Source organism: Chironomus tepperi, unplaced genomic scaffold (genome assembly GCF_022539635.2).
Source record: "Chironomus tepperi strain 1889 unplaced genomic scaffold, CSIRO-AGI_Ctep_v1 contig_148, whole genome shotgun sequence".
NCBI lineage: Eukaryota > Metazoa > Arthropoda > Insecta > Diptera > Chironomidae > Chironomus > Chironomus tepperi.
This window is the reverse complement of record NW_027226270.1, coordinates 1-25,050: the sequence shown is the minus strand read 5'-3', so window position 1 is coordinate 25,050 and position 25,050 is coordinate 1. Positions and strand designations below refer to the sequence as shown.

Sequence of the window (25,050 nt, the reverse complement as noted above, 5' to 3'; positions counted from 1 at the left end):
TAACAGCCCCACAAAATTTAGTCCCGTGGACAATTGGATTTGACAGATTCCATGAATTTTCAAATAGTGATAACTTATTCATTTGGACACCAAAATCACGTCCATTGAATTACAATACAACACAAAATCCTATAACTGTTGAACTTTTGCTTGTATCAGACTGCAGATACACAATATCAGTACGTCAGTCATTAAGCCAAACATTGGCAAAAATTGTTCAACAATTTTCACACTGGTTGCCTGCTCATTTTGTGGCAATTATATGTCTCGCAATAAAACATCAAATGTCAGTTACACCAAAAGGAGAAGATTTTAAATGTGGAACTTTCCATAAAGCTTTAGCAACTTGCACCCCATTTTTCATCGTTACTGTATCTCGTCTATTCTTTAAGTTTATTTTAATGATGAAAATTTTACCTAAACCTGAAACTTTACCGACATCACTAACAGTTTCGATTATCATCCACGGATCAGCTTTAGCTATTATATTTTTATTGACTGGATTCATGTGGGCTGGAATAATGTTTTGCGGAAGCATTGCTCACAAGTTATTGTTCAAAGTTGTCCATCTACCTATTCCTGTCATTTCTGATGCTGTAATTACAATTATTGAAAAGTTTCCAGCTTCTGTAGCTGCTTTATTAATATCGCTGGTATATGCATCTTGTGGAGGAATTGCCTTAGTTGTTGCATGTATTGTATACTTTATTTTCGTAAGTATCTATTTAAAAATTGTTAATAATGTCTTGATTTTAAACTGTTGTATGCCTTTATAGCTCTCAAAGATGTATGAAGACTATTTGGAGAACTTTGTATTTAAAACAGCAAAATTTATTGCGATGAAGCTGTTTGGTCGTGCAAAACGATCGAAAAATGATCAAAGCAATGAAGCTGAAGAAAAAGACGAGAAGGAAGACTATAAAGAAACAAATAAATGTAGTAACACAGAAGAGGAGGAAGCAAGTGTATCCAAAGAAAATGATCTCATAGATAATGGTGAGCAAAAGGCTCTAGTCAAATCAGATTTGTCAAGTACTTTAGAGAAAAGTGATGAGGACAAATCAACAGAAGAGATAGAGAAAATGTTAGAAGAATTAATGGCAAAGCAACGTGAAGAAAAGTTAAAGAATGAAAAGAATCAGGGATTTTCAAGAGTAGAATATGATTCATTGACTGAAGGGCTGGATGAAATTAATTTTCATTTGCCTTTATTCTTCTTACTGGTTGTGATTACGATTCTTGGATTACCAAGTGTTGTAACATGGGCTAAAAATTATCATTTTACAAGAATTTTAAGTCCAGATCCGATGAGAATATCAGCAACAATTGTATTGTCTTGCCTTGGATTTATTTGGCAATTTAATACACCAAGAGATGTGTAAGTGCTTAAATTTAATTAATTAGATCTATTTTTAATGTGAATATTATTACTTTATTTAGAATGGGCTACAAAATTGTGAGCAGCACGTTATACATCATTGCAGTTGTATCAGTTCTTTATTGTCAAGAAGCAATTTATCGACTTAATTTTATAATTCCCGGAATTTTTGTATTAATTACGTTACACCAAGTTCTAGCACCAAAACAAAAACGTATTGTTGAAGACATGCCGAATGCAACAGATTTCTTTGATAAAATGAAGTCTAATTATGACCGTTTTAAAATTGTAAAGGATTTTATTAGCAAATAATTTCAGTTCCTTTCGAATACTGTTAAAGTCAGAGACTCTGTCCAAGACTTAAAATAATTTCATTCATTAATGACGTCTGTCAGTAATAGATCAGATGTCTTTCAAAAATAGATCAGGCGTCTGTTATAAATAGATCAGACGTCATTAGTGAATGGATCCCGCAAAAGATTCATTTGATGATGAATCAAACTAAATAATCATGAACAAACTTTTGACATTAATCAGATAAATTTTACAGAATCCCATGAACACAAACTGAAAACCAGAGCTCAATGTCGACTCGAATTTTGTATCAATCAATTTGACTTGAATCGACTTTTCCATACATAATTCGAGTCGACTTCGAGCTCTGCTGTAAACTAGCTCAAACTCAGCACTTTAAGTTTTCAAATAGATTAAAAGACGCATTTCTCGAGCAGTGATTTGTTCATGTTAATTAATTTAATTTAATTTCTTTAATTTATGACTATTAGAAAATGGAAAAATGGGAAGCATCCAGCTAGCTGAGCATAGTTTTAAACAGTATCAAGTATTGTGGAATATTTTAAGCATTATCGTCACTTTTATTTTAAATATTGCTTTATTAGTTAGAGATGATGGTATATAAAGTTAAAACATTTTAAGCACATTGAGAATGTATGTAGAAAAAGTTCACAAAAAAGAAGAATAAAAATAAATCACGTTTAGTGTTGTAACAGAGACGTTTTAAAGACAAGACATAGAGGAATTAATAAATCTATAATATAAATTGTAAAAGATGATGTAAAGACACTCTTTGTGAAAATGGAAAAATTGTAAAATTTACTTTTAATTAAAATAATAAAAGAAAATTGAGATATCAAAAAGTAGCTTGAGGTGATTCTTAATAACTTTGGCTTTTTTGCGGCACTCTTTGACTGAAGCTTAACACGGACATATGGACATTTCCAAATAATTTTTAACGACGCATTAGTGCCATAGAGCTGCTGCACGAAGGTGGCTAACTACTAAAACAAGCTATGATTTAGGGATTGCATAGAGAAAATGTGCACTGCAGTCGATGATCTTTTGTATGATCCCAACGCCTCTACGTAATGCCTATGTCCTTAATGAAGTCAATGATGTCCATATAACGTTCTTCACGTATATCCCCAATAACAACGATATCTTTAGCAAAATATTCAAGCCGCATCTACACATAACGACCTGCGTTTATAAAGAATATAGATAATCATAAACCATGCTTTGATCCCCAAATGTCAGACAACTACATACTATGTTGCTAAGTCAGATTTTAATCAGCGCTTATATCTAAGAAATCTATTTTTCTGATATTTGAGTTCGTTGACTTTATCTGCATTAAAAATATCCAATTATCGATGAGAAATTAAGTCTTGGATCTACTAGGATAAGTGTGGTAAATTAATCATTTTTGAGTAGATAGAAAACTACATTGTATTATCTCTTTCATAACTTATTTTCGATTCTTTTACTTTTAAGGCTAGCAACTAATCTAGATTATTTTTTCACGGCCAACAAAATTTTATTATCAGCTTTGTACAAGTCATTGCTTATGGCCCAGACAGAAAAGTTTGCCTTGGGATTTTAATATTCGGCAAGTGCGAGATTCTCTTCCAAAAGGTTTTGGAAACTGCTATTTGGTACATAATTGTGGAAATTTACAAAAGTTCCCACAAAGTACCATGAACAACACAACGACTTAACTAGGGCACGTGTTCACTAGGGCACCAAGTTGGCTATTTACACCCTATTGATGATAAGCCATAAAGCAATCATGACGACTCCGTGACAGCTGATTCCAAAATTAAAATCAAATTACATTTGATCCATAAGGCCTCGAAATTGAACTTTGAAAAGTCTGATCTAGACAATTCAACCCAATTTTAAAATCATAATATTTTCATTCGACAACCACGTGGTGTTTCTGGGAAGAAGAGAAAATTGAGCATTAAAAACTCTCATATTATACAACTTCCATCTGACTCTCGTACATAATTCCAATAAATATTTTTCATTCTCAAAATTCTCTCAATATGCTGAATGTAGTTGCATGGCAAGTATTTAATTTAGAATTTTCAAAAATAACCCGGGCGGCATAATGCAGCAGTCTGCATTTTTTGCCTTATAAAGGGACAAAATTACCAGCCACGGTGCACTTAGGGCAACTATGCGTTGATATGGGGACTTAGCAGTGCCTTAACGAACACATTGTGCTGTTCGGGTACATGTCTATGACTCAATTGACTGGTATCAAAATCCACAATGTTGCAATCTTCAATTTCTTCACGATAAAACTTAATGCTCTTATCAATAAGCATGTCCAAAATTTTAAGCCAGACATTCTTACACGTTTCATTTGTTTTCATTGTGAATTTATATTAAATAACATTTTATTGCTTGCATTAAGGTATTAAGGCATTCTTTCCTACTTTAAGTTTATCTCTTTAAATTCCCTCACAAAATTTTGAGACTTAAAAAATTATTGGAAGTGAGAAAAATATTCTCAAATGTGAAAAAGTTGCTTAGTATCTAGATATAAAAAAACTATTCCTTAAATTAAAGTGACAAATAAATAAAGACATTTGCTGACTAGTGTTGATAATGATTGATAACAAGTGTAAGATTATGGAACTGCAAATTGGTTCATACGAAATATTTGACAAGTCATTCAAAGTCGGTTCATTGTTTGAGAAATTTTACGTCACCAAAAAGATTCTTTTTATTGAATGACCTCGTGATAGTAAGGCTGAGATTTCATCTCTTTTGAGACATTTGATAGAGCTTATTTCAAGCCATAAGTTGAATTGCACTAAATTTTGATTAATTGCTGCTAAATCCACTCAATACTTATCATTATATAATAAAACAGCTGCATACAAATGCACGAATCACTGTAATATCATGGAAAATTTTTGTAGTCCGTTTTTAGTATTGATTAAAGCCTGTTACTATGGAATGATAAAAAATTAAGTTACAGATTTAAAGTTTTACGTGATATCAGGTCCAAAGGTTCAGAAACACAAAACATTTTTAAGCTATACGATCTTTTCGGTTTGGTGATGTAAATCACGTCTATCAATAAGCCTAGGATTGATATCGACTCATTGCCGGCTATATTTACACACAATGGACTTTGAAGGTGTCGGTGCACGCTCGAATCGCACACATTGTATACTGCAGTCTAGAGTCAATGTTTTCTTACGGACACAAAGACTGCAAAGTCTTTATTATTATTTGTTTGGGCTTAATGATATCAATTTCATTCAATTGGATGGCAAATAAAATTGGAAGTGAAATTCATAATTTTGTTCTTATCGTTAATCAATATGTAATTTCAGTGTCATTTCCTAGCAATAACATTTAAGGCTTTTTAGGTTGTCTTGAAAAGCTGTCAATATATTTTATGTGACTGTTAGTTTTCAGTGACCAAAAAGAGTTGCAAAACTCATCTCAAGGCTCAAACTTTGACTTATTTGCTTAAACCACGCATTTTTCTCAATACTTTGTATTACTTTGTATGTGGTTTTAAATCGATAGTTGAGTATGTTTAATACCAGATGAAATTGGAAATTAATAATGTTGTGTCTATAGCAGAGTAGAATCTGGGGTATCAAGCCATAAATAGCATAAATAGACAAATCACTCAGTGCGAAAGTAAAGCTTCTGTAGACGAGTGGTTTTGGCAGCAGGCCGAATATCTGCATCATTCTTTAGATTATATCTGTGTTCGATTCCTATCAGAGACCGATCTTTCAATCATTATGTTGTCGATATGAGAAGGATAAGGATAATGTTATCGACAGTACTAACATTACCCAAATGGGCAAATATACGTTACAACTAGTCATTATCCTTGTCTTTTTGGGATACTGAAGACAAATTTGATGGCTTTTGAAAATATCAATTTAGATGTAATTCACGCTTAAGCAGTTGGTTTAGACAAGTGTTTCTCTGCAATAAAGTATGAACATATCAAACATGCTTTATGCTCTAAGCTTTCCTCTACAAAAAGTCTTAAAAATCTTCGACTATCCAGAACTTTTCCATCAATGTTTTCACCAAAAATTTTATCTAAATCTTTACATCCATAAAATAAAATCTTAAGTGATTGGCAGAAGTTAAATGATTAGATTTTCAAGGACTTACAAAATCAATCTAGAAATAATCTTAAAAGATCGAATTTCTTATCAGTTAAAAAAATCAAATCGTTATGCAAATTTTAATCATTTTTCGCAATGCACATGAATATTTCATGTGATACACAATCTAAATAATCTGAATTTGTAGATCACTTTTTTTTTTTTTTTTAAATAAACTTTTTATTCATTAAATTTTTAACTTAATTATGTACAAAGTTTGGATACATTTTTTTTGTATTTAAATTTTTAAAGGATTCTGACTTATCGCCTTCATCACTTAGTTTTTGATTTTATTTTGAAATTGTTTTGCTTTAATTTATGTTGTGGTTTATTCGGTGTTTCGCGACGCAAGACGAGTGTTGAAGTTCGCTTGCAACTTTCCGACGTAGTCCTCAATAGAGGGTATTTTTGCTTCAGTATGTAGATCTGATATCCTTTCATATCTTGTTTTGTTGAGAACAATTCTCAAGAATTTGTTTTGTAGTACTTGTAGTTTTTGTAGATGTGTTTTTGCCATCCGTTCAAATGCTGGACAGCCGTATGTGAAGATGGGTCTCACGGCTAGCTTGTAGATGAGAAGTTTGTTTCGAACGTCGAGATGTGAGTTCCTGCTGATGAGGGGATAAAGTAGTCTTAGTGCAGTGTGAGCTCTGTTGGTCACATATTCTGCATGCTGCTTTAATGTCACTCTCTTGTCGATTATCATTCCCAGATATTTAGCTTCGGTTTCCCATTTGATGTTTTCGTTGAGGAATTTGATGTTGTCTCTAGGAAGTTGCCTGGAGTACCTATTTGTGATGAATAAGGCTTGAGTCTTCTGTTTGTTGAGATTTATTTTCCATTTGTTCATGTATTGTTGTACTTTTCTTCCAGTGTGTTGTAGATGTGTTACAATATCGGCTGAGTTTTCTGCAGAATGATACAATGCAGTATCATCTGCGAAGAGTGCGATATTGTTAGTTGTTTCTCTTACAATATCATATGTGTAGATGTTGTAGAGAGTTGGTGAAAGCACTGCTCCTTGTGGTACTCCAAATTTGATTTCATTGGTTTCTGAGAACTGACCTTTAATAAAAACTGAGAAAGTTCTTTCACTTAGGAAAGATCTTACAGTTTTTTATTAAACGCTTTTTATTGACTTGCTCTGTTGGTCATGATCAAATCTTGCGATCGATTTTTCGACCACTTCCACTGCTCCAAATGAGCTAAAAAATTTTTCACGTGTGTATTCTCGATGACAATGCAATATTTGAGCATTTATAAATCACAAAAATGCTTAATTATGCTTTAATTAATATAATAACATTATATATGGGAAAAAAATCCAAAGTCAATCACGCATATTTTTAATTTGCATGAACTAGACTAATAATAAAGCTGAAAACCAGTTTTTATAGTTCATTGCGCATTGATTTATAATACCAAGCATTAGTTAAAGTACAATTCATCTCTTTTTAAGATATTTATGAAAGAGAAAAAAATTCATAAGAAATTTTCTCACGGATATTCCTAGTAAAAATTCAAAATTCAAAAAACCGTTACAGTTTGAATCTCAAACAATCGTTATTGGATCTTGAAATATCATATAAATATGGTTCTGGGTGTTACTGGATCTTGTTATACTGTATGTATATGATCCTGGATGTTACTGGATCTTGTTATACTGCATGTATATGATCCTGGATGTTACTGGATCTTGTTATACTGCATGTATATGATCCTGGATGTTACTGGATCTTGTCATACTGCATATATATGATCCTGGATCTTACTGGATCTTGTTATACTGCATGTATATTATCCTGGATGTTACTGGATCTTGTTATACTGCATATATATGATCCTGGATCTTACTGGATCTTGTTATACTGCATATATATGATCCTGGATCTTACTGGATCTTGTTATACTGCATGTACATTATCCTGGATGTTACTGGATCTTGTTATACTGCATATAAATGATCTTGGATTGCAAAAAACGACTGTTGTAAGGTTTCAATACAAATTCGACTATACTTCACAAGACTAAAAGACAGTATGTTGTGGGGTTTTTGTATAAAATTTCAATATTTTATGAGATCAAAAATCTTTTTCTTTCGAGAGATGTCCATGTCATACACTAACTTTATCTTCATAAGTTACTTGTTGATCTATAGACTGCACATAAATCAAAATATGTCATCACTATTTGAATTCGAAGTCGGACGAACGAAGCAAAGCGAAGTGGAGTCCGACACTCCTGTGACCTAATAACAGTCGGGCGAACGAAGCGAAGCGAAGTGGAGTCCGACACTCCTGTGACCTAATAACAGTCGGGCGAACGAAGCGAAGCGAAGTGGAGTCCGACACTCCTGTGACCTAATAACAGTCGGGCGAACGAAGCGAAGCGAAGTGGAGTCCGACACTCCTGTGACCTAATATCAGTCGGGCGAACGAAGCGAAGCGAAGTGGAGTCCGACACTACTGCGACCTAATAACAGTCGGGCGAACGAAGCGAAGCGAAGTGGAGTCCGACACTCCTGTGACCTAATAACAGTCGGGCGAACGAAGCGAAGCGAAGTGGAGTCCGACACTCCTGTGACCTAATAACAGTCGGGCGAACGAAGCGAAGCGAAGTGGAGTCCGACACTCCTGTGACCTAATAACAGTCGGGCGAACGAAGCGAAGCGAAGTGGAGTCCGACACTACTGCGACCTAATAACAGTCGGGCGAACGAAGCGACAACCCCTGTGATCCGAGCGAAGCTCGAACTTAAGCAGTTCGAACGTAGTTCGGACTTGGTTGAGCGAAGCTCACAAATTTTTGCGACCTGAACGGAGCGAAGCGAGTGAAGGCGTGAAAATTTTCCCACATCTAATGTCCTGTGATCTAAAAACAGTCGGACGAGCGAAGCGAAATCCGACAACACCTGTGATCCGAGCGAAGCTCGAACTTAAGCAGTTCGAACGCAGTTCGGACTTGGTTGAGCGAAGCTCACAAATTTTTGCGACCTGAACGGAGCGAAGCGAGTGAAGGCGTGAAAATTTTCCCACATCTAATGTCCTGTGATCTAAAAACAGTCGGACGAGCGAAGCGAGATCCGACAACACCTGTTATCTGTATCAACAATCATTCCAACAATCGATTAAAATTAATTATTTAGTGATTTGACTAAAAAGAAGTAAATAAAATAAATTAAAAAAAAACTTTTTAAAAAAAACGCTTTTTTAAAAAAACCAAAACAGATGTAAAAAAAACTTGCGAAAAAATACTTGATCCTTAAGACTAAAAACAAAGCGATCTAAAAAGAAGTAAATAATAAACCTTAAAAAAACTTTTTAAAAAAAACGCTTTTACCTTAAAAAATAAAAAAAAAACGAAAAAAAATGCTCTAAAAAAGTAGAAAATAAAAAAATTGACGCTTTATAAAATTTGGAAATATAAATATTTCTTGAGACAATCAAAAATTAAACTCAAAAATTTTCCCAAAATATAGCGATGGAGTACAAGAACTCAACGACTAAAAAAGCGTGGGGCGTAAACGAAAGATTAATTTAGTTCTTAAGTTTGTAATTTGACCGCCCCACGCTTTTTTAGTCGTTGAGTTCTTGTACTCCATCGCTATATTTTGGGAAAATTTTTGAGTTTAATTTTTGATTGTCTCAAGAAATATTTATATTTCCAAATTTTATAAAGCGTCAATTTTTTTATTTTCTACTTTTTTAGAGCATTTTTTTTCGTTTTTTTTTTATTTTTTTTATAAGTGGTAGTGGAAATCCTAATTTGATCATTTTAAACAAGAGTCCGTTATGCCAGACTCTGTCAAATGCTTTCTCCACATCTAGGAAGATCATTCCTGTTGATTTCTTCCTGCTTATGTTTTCCTTTGCTGTTTTGATTACTTTGATGAGTTGGTGAGATGTTGATCGTCCTGTGCGAAAGCCACACTGTTGAGTCGGAATGATGTTGTTATCCTCCAGATGCTCGTTTATTCTATTCAGCAATACTCTCTCCAATATTTTGCTTAGGGAACTAAGCAAGCTTATTGGCCTATAGCTGCTCACTTCGTTTGCTGGTTTGCCAGGTTTTGGGATCGGGATTACTTTAGCTTTCTTCCAAACTTTCGGAAAATAGTTAAGTTTGAGACACGTGTTGATGATGAACTTCAAATATTCGAAGCCTTTTGGTGGAAGATTTTTGAGGAGTATGTTGTTGACATCGTCTAATCCTGGTGCTTTAGGATTTTTCAGATTTCTTACAATGTATGAGATTTCCTCTACATTTGTAAGTTCTGTGCAGTCACTATTTTCTCCTTCCAATGCTTCCTTCACTGCGTTGTCTACTTCCTGGGTATGTACTGGGTTGTCGTCCTCAAGTGGATTTTCGTGAGCTTTACGAAAATAGTCACTGAGAACGCTGGCCTTTTCCTTATTAGTGATGAGTGTTCTATCTGCATCAATCAACGGTGGCATCGATTTTGAACCTTTCTTGCAATTCTTTGCAATCCTCCAGACTGTTTGGTTTGATGGTTGGAGTTCTGAAAGCCGCTTATTCCAGTTTGTATTTTTGAGTTCCTTAATTTTGTCTTTGATGACTTTCTGTAGAATGTTTAATTCAGTTTTGATTTGATTATCTCTGCTACGTTGCCATCTTCGTCGAAGACTTCTTTTCGTCCTGATTAAGTCTTTGATTTCTGGTGTGAGCTTTGTCGATTCAAAGTTGATCTTTTTCTTCTTCACAGTTTTGTTTCTGGAATCCATGATGAGTTCTGAGAATACTTCGATATGATGTTCTATCTCCTCTACGGTGTTGCATGGGTTTTCCAGAGTGCTGTCTTCGATGCGACGAGTTATATACGATTTGAATTTTTTCCAGTTGGCATTTCTGTAGTCATATCTGTAAACTGTGTTGTCTGTTCTGTCAACTTTGGATGTCCTGATTTGAAAATATACAGCGCAATGGTCACTCATTGCCTCTGTGCATTTTAGTTCTGTAGTGTTCAGACTGGAATTTGAGAGCATCAGGTCGATTGTTGATACAGATTTCGTCGGATCTTCTGGATAATACGTTGGTGAATCGGGGTAGTAGATCATGAACTCCCCGGACATATCCTGTGGTATTGTCCCGGCTTTGTTTGCTACGTTGCAATTCCACTCTCGATGTTTTGCATTGAAGTCTCCGCAGATGTAGTAGTTTCCTCTGATGTTTGTTATTTTGTTGATGTCATCTCTTAGATGATCGTCTATTTCCTTCCTTTGCTTCCTCCTGGAAGATAGACGGAGAGGATGTGGCAGCTTATTGATTCGTTGATGAAGACTTTTATTCCGATGCATTCTATTAGCTTTGTGTTGTAACTTGGTTGAAGCTGATGTTTTAGATTTCTTTTGACAATGATCGCAACACCACCTTTTGGTCTATCAATGCGATCAAATCGATGAATTACGTAGTCAGGATGCGAGTCTACTTTGGAGTTTGGTTTTAGGAATGTTTCCGATATGCACGCAACATCAACGTTTTGCATGCTGAGGTAGTCGAGAAATGCTAACATCTTATCTGCAAGGCTGTTAGCATTCCAGTAAATTACGTTGATCCTTTGGTGACTACAATCCATGTTGACTCATGTAGATTTTGGCAACTTCTTGGCCGATGGCTTGTTGTACCTGTTCCTCTTTTAGGTACTCTGGTTTTTTGGTGATGATTTCGATGAATGAGTTGATGAAGAACATGCATTCATCGATTGTGCCTTGGGCTGGTGAAATTTGTTCCTTTGTATTACCACTGGATGAAGGTTCAGGATCGACCTTGTTTGTTTCCAAGGTTAGTGAATTGAAGTCTAGGTCCATAATTTCTACAACCTGCGTTGAGTTCTGTTGATGATTGTTATTGGTCTTTGGCTTTGACCTGTTGTTATTTCCATTCCTTCCCCTTCTCCTGTTTCTTCGTGTTTTGTTTTGATTTCCCTGATTTGAGGGTTTCTGTTGTGGATGATTATTTTGCGATTTTATGGTGACTGGTGCGGAGGTTTCAGAAGCTGGTTTTCTAGATGTTGTTGGTACCGGTTCTGGGATACTCCTAGCTGGTCTTTGTGATGTAAATTGATCAGATCCGCCTGATCGTTCACCTGCTTTTGATGTTGGTGGAGCATTCCTTTGTCCAGCAGGATTTCGTGGAATCCTTTGTTGTTCACCTGATGGTCTGTTTTGATTTCGGTTGTTGTCATTCGTTGATTTAGCTTTCCACTTCTCGATTATTTGTTTCCTGATGTTGCATTCTTGTGAGATTGCTGTATGTTTCTCGCCGCAGAAGTGACACTTTAGTTTTTCGATTGGGACCTTGTTGGTTTCAATCGAAATGTAAGGACAGGTTTTTGAATCATGCTGTTCAGAGCATCTGAAACAGATTAGTGGTTTGTTACAACCACGTTGTCCATGACCAAACTGCAAACATTTCGAACAGAAAGAAGGTCCGTTACGCCTGTTGTTGTATTTAGCCCATTTTACTTTGAAGCCGTAGACACAGTTAACCTTTCGAAGGTTTTCCAAAAAGTTACCTTCCTGTACTTTATTAAAATACAGAAGGTAGTTCTGGTCGTCGTCGTTTTCGTGTCTCCTTTGTTTCATTGTCATTTTGACAATTTTAACTGGTGATATGTTTTCCGTTTTCAACTCCTTTTCCAAGTCTACGATCTCCATCATTGGAAGTCCGTAGAGCACGAATTTCATCTGTGGTTCCTGGTTTGCATAGGTGTGAAAGTGGTGTTGTTTTTCTCTGAGGAGTTTGATGAATCTGTCGTAGTCGTCCCAACTCTCCGTTGATACAACTTTTGTTTTGAGTTTATCCTTTTTGACGTTGATCATAAAACTCCTGGGTTGGTTGTTGATCTGGTTCATCAACCTTCTGATCTCCTGTCCTCCACCACTAGTTATATGGATCGGTGGTGGTTTTGGTTTCTGCTGTGATGTTAGGTTGTTGTCTTTCGATGATGATGATATTTCACTTTGTTTTGGTTGTTCTGGTGCTTTGCTGTTGTCTCCGCTGAAGTTGAAAAATCTGTCATCGTACAGATTCGTCCTGGCATTTGAGAAGTCAAATTGTTTTTTGTTGTCATCTTTCTTTTTGCTAGCACTAGATATCTTTTTGGCTGGCACACTGAAGATTTCAAGTTGGCTGCGACGTTTTTCTGCCCTTAATGGTTGGACGAATTGATCCATTGTTGTCTGCTTTGTTTTGAGATTTTCCATCTCAATGTCATGTTGCTTTTCGTTGTTTATATCCTCGGTGATGAGAGTTGTCACGGGTGCTGAATCTTGTTGTTGAGATTCAGGTTGTTTTTCCGAAAGTTTTTGGTTACTTTCCTCGTTGTTGAGATTTGTTGTTGTTTCTACCATTTTGCCGAACAAGTCAAAACACGTTTGAACAAGTTGAACTGAGATTCGAAACTTTAATCTCTGTTGTTGTTATCTGGAGCTTTTGAGAATTTTGAATTAATTGCGGAGCGAATTAAAAACACGTCTGTTCCCTTTGGCGGACCGATGTAAACTGACATTGTAGATCACTCATTTGACTTGCAAAGAAAACCTTAAGTATTGCGAGTAAATAAGAGAGTAACAGAAATGAGAATATAAAGTTTGAGAGAAGTATAAAGAAGATGCATCAGCTGATCATAAATTGTTCCCTTTTTAATTACATATTCATTCATTACTTTACTTAATCAAAAAAGTTTTCCGATAATTCCTTATCAGCATATAAAATTGTAGCAAGAATCGACTCATACAATAACAAAAGGAGAGAATTAAATATGACCGATTACCCTTTAGATGCTCAATATTTTATAGATAATGTTGATATCAAATAACACACATTAAACAAAAGTACGATATTATTATTGTAAACACAAAGGAACTTTACAATCTACTGCCATAAATTTCCTGGAAGATTTCATTTTACCTCCAATACACCCCAACCAGTTTTAATTGTATTTACTTACTTACTTACTATATAGTACATACATCATAATAAAAGAGTAATAACAAAAACAAAAAAATAATCGTAAACTGTATCGCGAGTCGCGCAAAAAAATTGTAGAAGTAAAATTGAAATGAGACGAGCTAGGCGCAAATTCAATTCATTTCTTAATTGATTAGCGAGCGAAGAAGTCGCAAAGAAAAGAACAAAAAATAAAGTTTAAATAATAAAAAAAGAGAAGAAAAAAAAAGTTGGTGAGAAGAGTACACAAAGTGTGCCTTACGAAAAAAAAGAGAATTACAGAACTTTAAAAATAAAATAAAAATTTTAAAAATTTAAAACGAAAGTGAATGAAAAGTTAAAAATAAATAAAATATTTCTTTTGCACACTGTAAGAAACGTGAGATCTCGCGAGTATATCGTATTTTATTTATTTGATTGAATTGATCAAATGTCTAGTTAAGACAAGAAACTAAAAACTAAAAAGCATCAAAATAGTCACAAAAAAGAAGGCAAAATGATTGGGCTTTTAGAATTTTTTGTTCTTGTGTGCATTTTTAGCTACTTTATTGGCAAGAATCGGTAAGTTCAGTGTTATTACTACAACCTTCAGAAATATATGCTACTTTAAATATGGAAGTAACTGAATTGAGACTAATTGAAACAGTTAGTCAGTGTTTAAATGGTGATGGATTGTTAAGCGATATTTAATGGAAAAGTGCTGTCCAACTACAGGTCATGATGACTCTTCATCACATACCCTAATAGACATACTCACCTAGATGATAGAGCATGATCTATTTTGTGAGAATGCTCCTGATCAGTTCTGGATATAGAATTTTAAATTCTTATTAGATTCAGCTTCTTCCCTAAAATACTCTCCTAATTAGATTCTAAGATTATCCTAAGTCATGCGTTTCTTATGAGAATTTTTAAGCATTTATCCTCTCAAGAATCAAATATTCTAAACCTTAATTGACTTGCAAACCCCACGACTTGTTTCATCACAAACTTTAAAAATGTTTAAAGTCTAAGTCGTGCAAAAATGCAATAAATTCTTAAAGTGAATTATTGTACATGCTATCAAGTGGAAAAGCTTTTAATTAAAAATTCAGGAAGAACTAAAACGCAAAAAGCTAAATTTTTGATGTTTTTAAATTCTTACAACTTCTCCCAACTTGACATTGTCGATTATGCAAATTTCCAATTAAGCGATTCTTACTTCTGAGAATATGAAATGCAATAAGTACTTTGTAAATTTTTCAAAAAGAAATATAGAATCAACTCACTTGCTCTTATTGATGTAAAGATCATGTCAAGTGTCATTGCTTTTTTTTTTTCAATTCAACCAGCTTGAATCATAAGCTTGAATAATATCATGAAAATAAAAGTGCATTTTAAGTTTTTTTCGTCTCAAAATAAGATACTTAGTAGAATTAAAGATTCCCACAGCTTTAAGTGCAATTGAAATTTCCCGTGAATGAAAAATAAGTTCTTGAGAAAATATAAACAAAGTGAAAAGCTGCGACAATAGCTGAGTGATCATTTCCTCTTCTGATAACCGTGCGATTGATTTACAAATGATTCGAGGACGAAAGGAGATAATGAGACCAATATGAGAATGTGCATTTATTTATTGAGTTCATTGCTCTCGTACTTTTTTCGATTTTTGTTTCATGTCTCATTACGAAATGCAAAGATTTTAGAGAGGTTAACAGATATGATTAATTAATAAATTAATTTAAATTCTGAACTGACTTAATTCTGATACAGGAAATTGAATGTATTAATTAATTTAAAGAATTAGTAATTAAGAAGTAATGAAGTCTTGAGATTGTTGTATGAAAATTAAATCACTGTAACTTAACAAGTGTCAATTCATTTGCATGAAATGTTATACTTCACAAGTGCCAGCAGAATAAAATTCCATGCAAATTTTAATTGGTTTATAGTTTATTGGACCAATCTTAGATCGACTCCGACCTCTGAATCCATTAATTAGACTTTGAAAATTAATAATCGACAGTTTACAACAGTGGTGGGCAACCTGTGTGCCGTGGCACACTAGTGTGTCGACAAATTTTATTTGAAATGCCATGAACCGTATGGTATGTATGTGCAGTTTTGGTTGATTCTTACAACCTAGGTGTGCCAACAAAAATAAAAGGTTCCTCACCACTGGTTTACAGTATCGTTCAAAACTGTTTCCATGTTTTGAAAAATATTTTATTTTTGATTTATTTCCACTAAAACTTAAGAAAGTCCCAATAATTTATATACTGTTTTAAAGCTTGTACATTGAGCTATTCAAATATGCCAAAAAGTTTTGGAAAATATTTAGTTATAGTAGAAATTTTTCACAAAATGGTCGACATCACATGGAAACAGTTTTGAGCTAAAGAGAAACTTTTCATAATTTTGATACTAAAATGAACAATTCTGTACAAATTTGTGTAGTTTTAAAAAATACATGAATAATGTGAACTTTTGATACATAAATCATAAAATTATGTCCAGTAAAAACATCAAAATTATGAATTTTAGAGCAGTACAAATGTTCTGATGCATTTTGATAAAAATTTAATGATTGAAAGGTTTTAGAGGTTCTATTTGCACCATAAGTAATTAAGCATAGCGTAAATAAGTCTTACAATTGCTTTACTTAACGCAAAAGGTCAGTTAAAAGCGAAAAATTTGAAAAAAGTTTATGGAAACACTTTAAAAAATTTCCATCTTTACAAAAACATTGAAATTTTTTAATCTTTTACAGCTATATGCTTAATTTTTAGCGCATATTCTGATAGATCTTATGTTAATGAATACAACTATACCCAATTTTTATAGCACTCATAAAGATTTAAGCATTTTTTCTGACAATTTCTCTTGTCAGTTGCAGCCATCTTGGAAGATTTTTACAAGCAATTTTAAAAATTTAATTTTTTTGCATAAATATCACATTAACGTTTATTAAAGTGACTAAAATAGCTTACAAATTCAAAAATTAATATTATTTAAGCATCTTAAGCTTTGTAATATCAATATTTATGCAAAAAAATTAAATTTTTAAAATTGCTTGTAAAAATCTTCCAAGATGGCTGCAACTGACAAGAGAAATTGTTAGAAAAAATGCTTAAATCTTTATAAGTGCTATAAAAATTGGGTATAATTGTATTCATTAACATAAGATCTATCAGAATATGCGCTAAAAATTAAGCATATAGCTGTAAAAGATTAAAAAATTTCAATGTTTTTGTAAAGATGGAAATTTTTTAAAGTGTTTCCATAAACTTTTTTCAAATTTTTCGCTTTTAACTGACCTTTTGCGTTAAGTAAAGCAATTGTAAGACTTATTTACGCTATGTTTAACTACTTAGGGTGCAAATAGAACCTCTAAAACCTTTCAATCATTAAATTTTTATCAAAATGCATCAGAACATTTGTACTGCTCTAAAATTCATAATTTTGATGTTTTTACTGGACATAATTTTATGATTTATGTATCAAAAGTTCACATTATTCATGTATTTTTTAAAACTACACAAATTTGTACAAATTGTTCATTTTAGTATTAAAATTATGAAAAGTTTCTCTTTAGCTCAAAACTGTTTCCATGTGATGTCGACCATTTTGTGAAAAATTTCTACTATAACTAAATATTTTCCAAAACTTTTTGGCATATTTGAATAGCTCAATGTACAAGCTTTAAAACAGTATATAAATTATTGGGACTTTCTTAAGTTTTAGTGGAAATAAATCAAAAATAAAATATTTTTCAAAACATGGAAACAATTTTGAACGATACTGTACAATATCAAACAAAGAATTTTGCAAATAATTATAAGTTCAACCTGAAAGTTCAGTTTCTGCATCAGTTACAAGTAAAACCACTGAGACATATGAAATAGTTTACACATCAGTGCCCGGTTAAGGTCTTAATTAAATTTAATAAAACATTTACAAAGTGCAGTCGCATAGCAAAACGTGATTTTGTTAAAAATTTGTTTCAATTTGAGAGCATTTTAGGTTATCATTTGTTATTATTATACACGCGACTGGAATGATCACACCACATAAAATTCTCTCTCTTTAAATTTCTCTTTGATCTCTATAAATAAGTAAATACACTGTTATCTAATATGAGGATTCTCTCGTGAGAGAAAAAATTTAATTTTCAATCGTATGATCGGATGCCACTTCTTCTTCGTTTTACATTGGAAGTGATTCTTTTAATGCTACAAATAAAAATGCCGGTAGAAACTTTTCATTGTTTATTTCGGCATTTCTGTTTGACATTGTGCAAAAAATATTAAACAGCTCGATGGAACTAAAAAGAAAACAAAACTTGACCTCAAGAATTAAATTATTTTCAATGAATTAATTAGCCTTGAGGTGCTCGTGGAGTCTATCCATGGAAATATAAATTATTTTTCACGTAAAATACGTTTTATTGAACCTTTAAGAGGAAGTAATATTTAAGATATCATTGAATGAGAAGCTCAAATTGTTGCTACATATTTTCTATACTATTTGGTCTAGAAAACATTTGTTGTGGATTTAAACAGCTTTCAGACTATTTTAATGTTTAAAAATTTTCAAGATAGTAATTTTTTGGAATAACATAGATGAAATAAGTGTGTAACCTTGAAAAATATAGTTCAAAAAAAAGTTTGAATTAGCGTCATGATAACATGTAAAATTGATGAAGTTTTGTTGCTAAGCCCGAGTGACACGAACCGAGAAAGCTCCGCTACGAATTTTTTAATGGATTGTTGGTTTTCATATGGCTGCTAAATAGTGGTTGCTTACAATAACACTAAGATACAATGAGCATATTCTCTAGAGCTTGCTCTACTTAAATACACCTGATGATCATGCTGGTGAGCGTGGTCTGAAATAACTCTGCTCTTGAGAGCACGCACTTTGGATGCTAGGGGACAATTGATCCAAAATATGGCACCACGCCGACGTGACTCACGCCTCGTGCCGTATTTAAATCGAATCCGATATCAAGTTATGTAGAGTCCTTCTGCCCAGAGACTGGATTTTTGATTGACTAAACAATTTGTGACGCAGAGCGTCCTTCATTTGTTTTGCCCAGGAATAAGAAGAATCTCCTCCAAATTCGGTTAAAGCTGAATTTCCAATTAGCTTACCAACTACATGTTCTGTCCAAAATTACACATTTTGCAATATGCTGAACATAAGCATCAAAATTTAACCATTAAATTCCTCATTAACCTATTTTAAATGCATTCAGGCAAATTAACTCATTAACAAATTGCTCTAGATCTCTCTCAAAAGAGTTGTAGGTAGTCGAAAAAGTCCACTAAAATTTCATAGTAAATTAAATTTAATTGAGTAGTCATGAATTTAAAATAATTCTCAAAGGCTTTTTTTATTTGTTCAGAATTCTAAATTATCGACATTCAATAATCGTCATTAATTACACAAAAAGGTTGTATTGGCAACAGCAATTGCCATTCAACATATCAATAGCCACCCACTGTATGTTCATTTTCATTCAATTATTCGATTGATTGATCATCGACATTTATTGCACATGGATAGGAAATGCAAGTGTGAAACCCCAAAGGCTGCATTCAAAATGAAAATTTGCATGTGAATTGAGTCTTTTTTTTGGGAAACGAGGAATTTTTCCACTCAATTTCAGAAAAATCATTATGTCTGTACTTTGCACTTGTTGGCTTATTGAAGTTCTGTGATTTTTGAGACTTAATGAAATCCTACATTTATGATAAAGAAAAATATCTAGGAACGTCATTTGATAAAGGAATTTTGATATATTTGTACTTGCTGCTGTGTGAATGGAATCAATTTGTTTTTTATTTTTATGAATGTATGAACGCTCTTGAACTTACAACGGCCTTGAAGAATATCAGTGATAATTCCGATGAATTTTAAAAAGGGTCAATAACTTTCGGCGTACAGCAAATATGGAAATTGCTTAATATGCAAATTTTGATGAGCAAAAGATGAAGAAGTTTGATGATCTCATTTATGAATGACCTAGATTATTTCGAGAATTATGCTTGTAATCATATTGTTGCTAAGATGCTGATAAACAATTCAGCATGACTTTAAAGGACTTTGCACTTTACTTCCAAGACAACACACGTCTATGTGTATGATATAAATTCCATCAAAAATGAAAATCATCGTGTGGGGTTACAAACAATTTTATCAAAAAACTTAGAAACAATAAACTTTTAAACAGAACAGAACAGGTGGCTTAATGAAAACATTTATCAAGTATTTTGTATGGGCAAAGATAATCTAAAATCCTTATTTTTGGAAAAGAAGATTAGGGTGGAATTAGTAGATAAAAACAACTGATAGCATTTTTTCGATGTAAGTAATGTTCATCGCCTGTTGTCTGATAAGCTCTAAGAATTATAAGATAAGATTAAATTTAGTGGCTTGCTTCGAAGGACATGAGCTTTTGGGATTATAAATGTAAATTTCTTTGTAAAAAGTTAAGTCTTGAATTGCCAAAAATAGCATGGTATTTGGTATCGGTAATTGATAGACAGAAGCCAGCGACAGAGCCAGCTTTAGGAGATGTCTAAGTAAGGTCATGAATTGCAGTTGATCTGTACAACTCGCGAAGTAAGTAAGTCAGTAAGAATTACCAAAAATATTATTTGGAATGGATTAATATTTCAGTAATTCTTATTTACTTACTTCGCTAGCTGGACAGATCAATTGTGATTCATGGCCGCTCTCAGATGACGCCTAAAGCTGACTTGGATTCCGTCTGCCAAGTTCCAATACCAAGTGCAATACTGTCTCTAACGACAGCTTTCTCTCAAGAGTTCTTTGGCCATCCACGAGCTCTTGTACCATCTACTAAGTTGGATTCAAAGACCATATAAATTGGAGCTTCTGCAGATCCACTCCAATAATGCAACAATGTCATTATATCGGCAGAGATTTTCGTTATCAACATCATTTCCTTCTTATCATTGAAAAACAGCTCAAGTCACTAATAATCCTAAGAGGTTTTTAATATTTACCAATAATATTTCATTCCTATCGAAGATAACAGCTGACATAGTACACGCGTATTTATAATCAGCTGTTGATATTTTTTCTATATTTAATAACAAAAATAATTGCACACAAATAGCGAAATGCTCGAAATTTAGGATTGTAATATACGTGTTAACTAGACTAGCTGGCATTTACAGAGATTTATGACTTTTTGATAATAAGAACTTTTCTTATCAGGCCAGGGAAAATTTACTTTTTGAGCTTTTGCTAAGTTCATATGAACTCCATGATGTTCCTTATTTTGTTCTACCACACTAATGCACTTCTACTCGTGCTAAACGACAGTGACGTCAATTCTCTTGTTGACCCGATTGAAGTTGCTTTATGTCATTATTCTCACTATTCTATTTTCTATTGCTATCGCTAGCTACAGCAAATTACTCTGAAACTCGTGTTATTTTTATAGTTCTAATCAATAAAGTCGATTCCCGTTTAATTAGCTTGATGCATTAAGTGACGATAAGACTAAATTTGTTTAAATGTAGGACAAAAATTCTCATGTATTTAGACATTAAAATGCAAATTGTTATCTCATCAAATTTATAGGCTTTGTTTGATTGAACTTTAAATCTTTTACGTCAATTCTAAGTGGTTTATCGCAAATGACGTCATTCTAAATGGGACATTTGGGTTTACTTCTTTCTTATCACAATTAAAACACACTTTTAAAACAGAGTTGCCAGAAAGGTGCTTTAAGAAAGATGCTTTGCTGTATTATGATAGCTTTTGCTCTAGTAATATCTACGTATAGACATTCCTACTCATTGACCAAAGTAGACAATTACTAGATAAAGGCTTGTCTAGGCATAAACAAAAACTATTGCCTATTTAAAGACAATGACCCCAAGTGACGCTGCCAGCCATATTTACTTACTTACTGGAACCATGCTTCGACTAGGAGCCTAGGTTGCTACAAAATGCTTTCCATTTGACTCTGTTGCTGGCTGCATCACAAAGCTTGAACGAATTCTCAGTTTAGACATCTAACTGGCATTCCTTTATTACCGTCCTAGGCCATATGGGCTATCAAAAAAGGCAGATTCCATTTAATAGTAATAAAAAAGCTTTCATGGGGCCTTAAAACCTCCGATGCAGAACCTTCTTCATTTGTGTCATTCGGTATATTTACAATATTTTCCAGTTAAACTGCATTTAAACTTCCACATATTAATTTTTGAGTCAGCAATTTATATTTTATTCAATTTAATCAACAAACAAAAGCTCATTGACATAGACCTTGATTTACTATTGAACATTACGTGATACAAATTGCAAATCTTTAAGAAATTATTCATTCGCATTTTGACCTTATATTAAGCTACACTTGATATGAATAAAGACATTAAGAATTTGTTTACTTCTTTTTTTTTGCATACGATAAACAGCACAAGCACAATGATTGATATTTTGACGACGAGATTCCATGACGCATACAGCTATCTTGTATCGGAGGATGTGAGCAGACAGAACGACAACAATAATGATATAATGAAAGAGAAAACATCAATTAACAGATTTAATAATGAGCACATAAAATATAACAGAAGTGAAACAACATTAAAGGATGCAGAGCAAGTAAGTTGTGTCATTAATTAATTTATCCCTTTTTCCAGTTCAATGACTAATTTTTGACTTTTTATTAACCTTTTTCGAGCAGAATGGATATGAAGACAGCAATGATGACGATTCACTTTTAACAATCGACAGTCTCATTTGTCGAGATTGCTCTAAGAGCACAGATCGTGTAAGTTGTCATATATAGTTTTTGTATTTAAGGGTATCATTAAGGATGTTGACTGGACGTGAATTGATTTTTATTAAGATTTATGGATGTCAATTTACAATATTAAATTTGAAAATTAAGGATCAGCTCTTGCTTTTATATTTTTACAATTCCTAACCTCCATTTAACCTTTATCTATTGTCTCTTCCTCAATTTCTACAGCAACACTAACAATATTGACCATGAAAAAATTTCCTATCTTCCACAATCCCATCAATTATTCTCATCTCGTCTTAGAAATGTCAAAAAAATTTGCCAACCCTTCAACTCTTTACCTTCTCATACCATGTGCTATATGTGCAATCTCATCAATTTTCCTCTATGCTTCATCAGTCATTTCCTTCTTGAGATTGAAAAATCTTGTAGATAACCTCACCTTCATATATTTATACCTTATTTATGTTGCTACTATCCTAAACGTACTTACATAATATTTATTTTATCAACACACATACGGTGTGCTGCTTGTGTGCCTAAAATTGTATATCTTCAAAGACATGTGATGTGAATAATAAAAAACAAAAATTGACTCATTCAAGTTCATGTTTCTGCTACAATATTAAGTAAGGCATGGTATATACCGGTAAAATTTTTCTTTTTGTGTCTTATTTTTTGAGACTACATCCATTCTTTTTTCGGAATAAGAGAGTGATTTCAATATTTTATATCGACACTTGTACGTATGTGCATATAATATTCTATTCATGCGTTCAATCAACTGAACCGAATGAATAAAGACAGGTTGTATGCTGTTGAATAAGCTTCGTTTTATGCTGAGAAGAGAATGAAAGTTTTTACATAATTGATGGATCTTGGGATGTGTGAAACATACTTGACATTCCTTTTTACTGTACTTTATTCCTTCTTCTTCTTTGTTTTGTGAATTGTAAAATATTCAAAGAAGTTTCTTCTTTTGTGTATGGAAAGTGATGTGAATTTTTTAAATTTTTTCTCCTTTTTTGTGGGTTATTGAATAGAAGTGAATTGAGGCGATTCATATGTTAAGGCAGTGGTTGGGAACCTGTGTGTTGTGGAACAGTAAACTCATGTATCCATGATATGCCGCGAAAAATAAAAGGTTGTCCTCCACTGTGTTAAGGCAACGAAAAATGTGCTGATTTTGGGATAGAATGATGAATTGAGGTAGAAGTAGATCCAAAAGGAAAAAGTATAATAGGCTTTGTGGAAAAAAATCAACAGATGCCTTAAAAATTTTTCAATTGGATTTTTCATATTCTGAACATCCTGATTAGTCATCATTTTAAGAGAAAAATGGCTATCCTCAATAATTTTTGAATCATCCTCTAAAATTCTAAATATTCATTTGCATGCACATGCTATTGGTAAAATAAATATTTATTCAGGTTTTCAGAATTATTTACTAAAATCATCAACATCCATAAAAATATGTGCATGACTTTTTTGATTATTTTTGGCCTATAAATGTTGATTCTATGCTGTTTTTATCCATATATGAATATGAATTTCTTTTACGCTACCTTTTTCTGTTCGAATTTTCATTTACAAACTAACATGCATCAGGTAAAATCCATTGTTCCAATGTTCTCAGTGACATTCTGTGATGTACAGATGTGCACGGTTTTTAATTAAAATTTTCCTCTCTTCGATTTCGTTTCCACTTTTTTTTGTCGATTCATTGAAATATGAAAAATTCAGAGTTGATGGTGGAAAGTAATCAAGATTTTTAGATATATTCACGTCCATGTCCACAGCATCAACTCTGTATAAAATATTACAAAATCATTGAACATAAAAATGAGCAAAAATTCATAACTTTTATTTCTGTTCTACACATTTTAATTACAGGAATCGCAAATAAATCCATTTGATCGTGCACGAAAACCCGTCGATATTTTAAAGGTGACTCAACATGCGCCACGTACAAATAAGTACGATTGGGGTACATATTTTCCACATATAGCACAAAATCTTCGCGTCAAAAAATACAAATACAAGCCAATTTTTGAAAGTGTCTTTAATCACAAGCGTGTTCAGCATGAAATTGAAAGAGTTGCAAAAGATGCCGTACGTGAAAGTGATGTATCATTTGAAATGGAAGATATTTATTATGAGAAAATGCTTGATAAATCTAAGAAGAGAGCATATAAACTTCTTTGTGACATGCGACATACTTTATCAGATGGACTTCTGAGACTTACATCGTACGTGCTTTATAAACTATTACCATGGTTCTTATCTGGCGTCGTTGCACATCCAGCACAAATAGAAATGCTTAAGGTTGCACAAAAGAAATTACCAAATACGCCATTAGTCTTCTTGCCATTACATCGAAGTCATTTGGATTACATTCTTGTGACATTCATTCTACTTAATAACGATATTCAGTGCCCTCAAGTGTGTGCTGGCGAGAACCTCAATATACCCGTCTTTGGGTGAGCC

At 33.1% G+C, this 25,050-nt stretch overlaps 2 protein-coding genes across 2 annotated transcripts; both read left to right on the top strand.

Annotated features, from left to right (window-relative positions):
• Positions 1-26: 26 nt before the first annotated feature.
• Positions 27-2,526, top strand: LOC139087954 (GPI inositol-deacylase-like; the record flags this gene model as incomplete). The annotated part of the gene is made up of 3 exons (XM_070636929.1): positions 27-713; positions 777-1,378; positions 1,441-2,526. Coding segments are annotated over 3 exons (1,539 nt in total), but the record flags the coding sequence as incomplete, so codon positions are not given.
• An 11,387-nt stretch (positions 2,527-13,913) lies between these two features.
• On the top strand, positions 13,914-25,043 carry LOC139087953 (uncharacterized; the record flags this gene model as incomplete). The annotated part of the gene is made up of 4 exons (XM_070636928.1): positions 13,914-14,357; positions 22,232-22,421; positions 22,504-22,590; positions 24,457-25,043. Coding segments are annotated over exons 1-4 (929 nt in total), but the record flags the coding sequence as incomplete, so codon positions are not given.
• Positions 25,044-25,050: the final 7 nt, after the last annotated feature.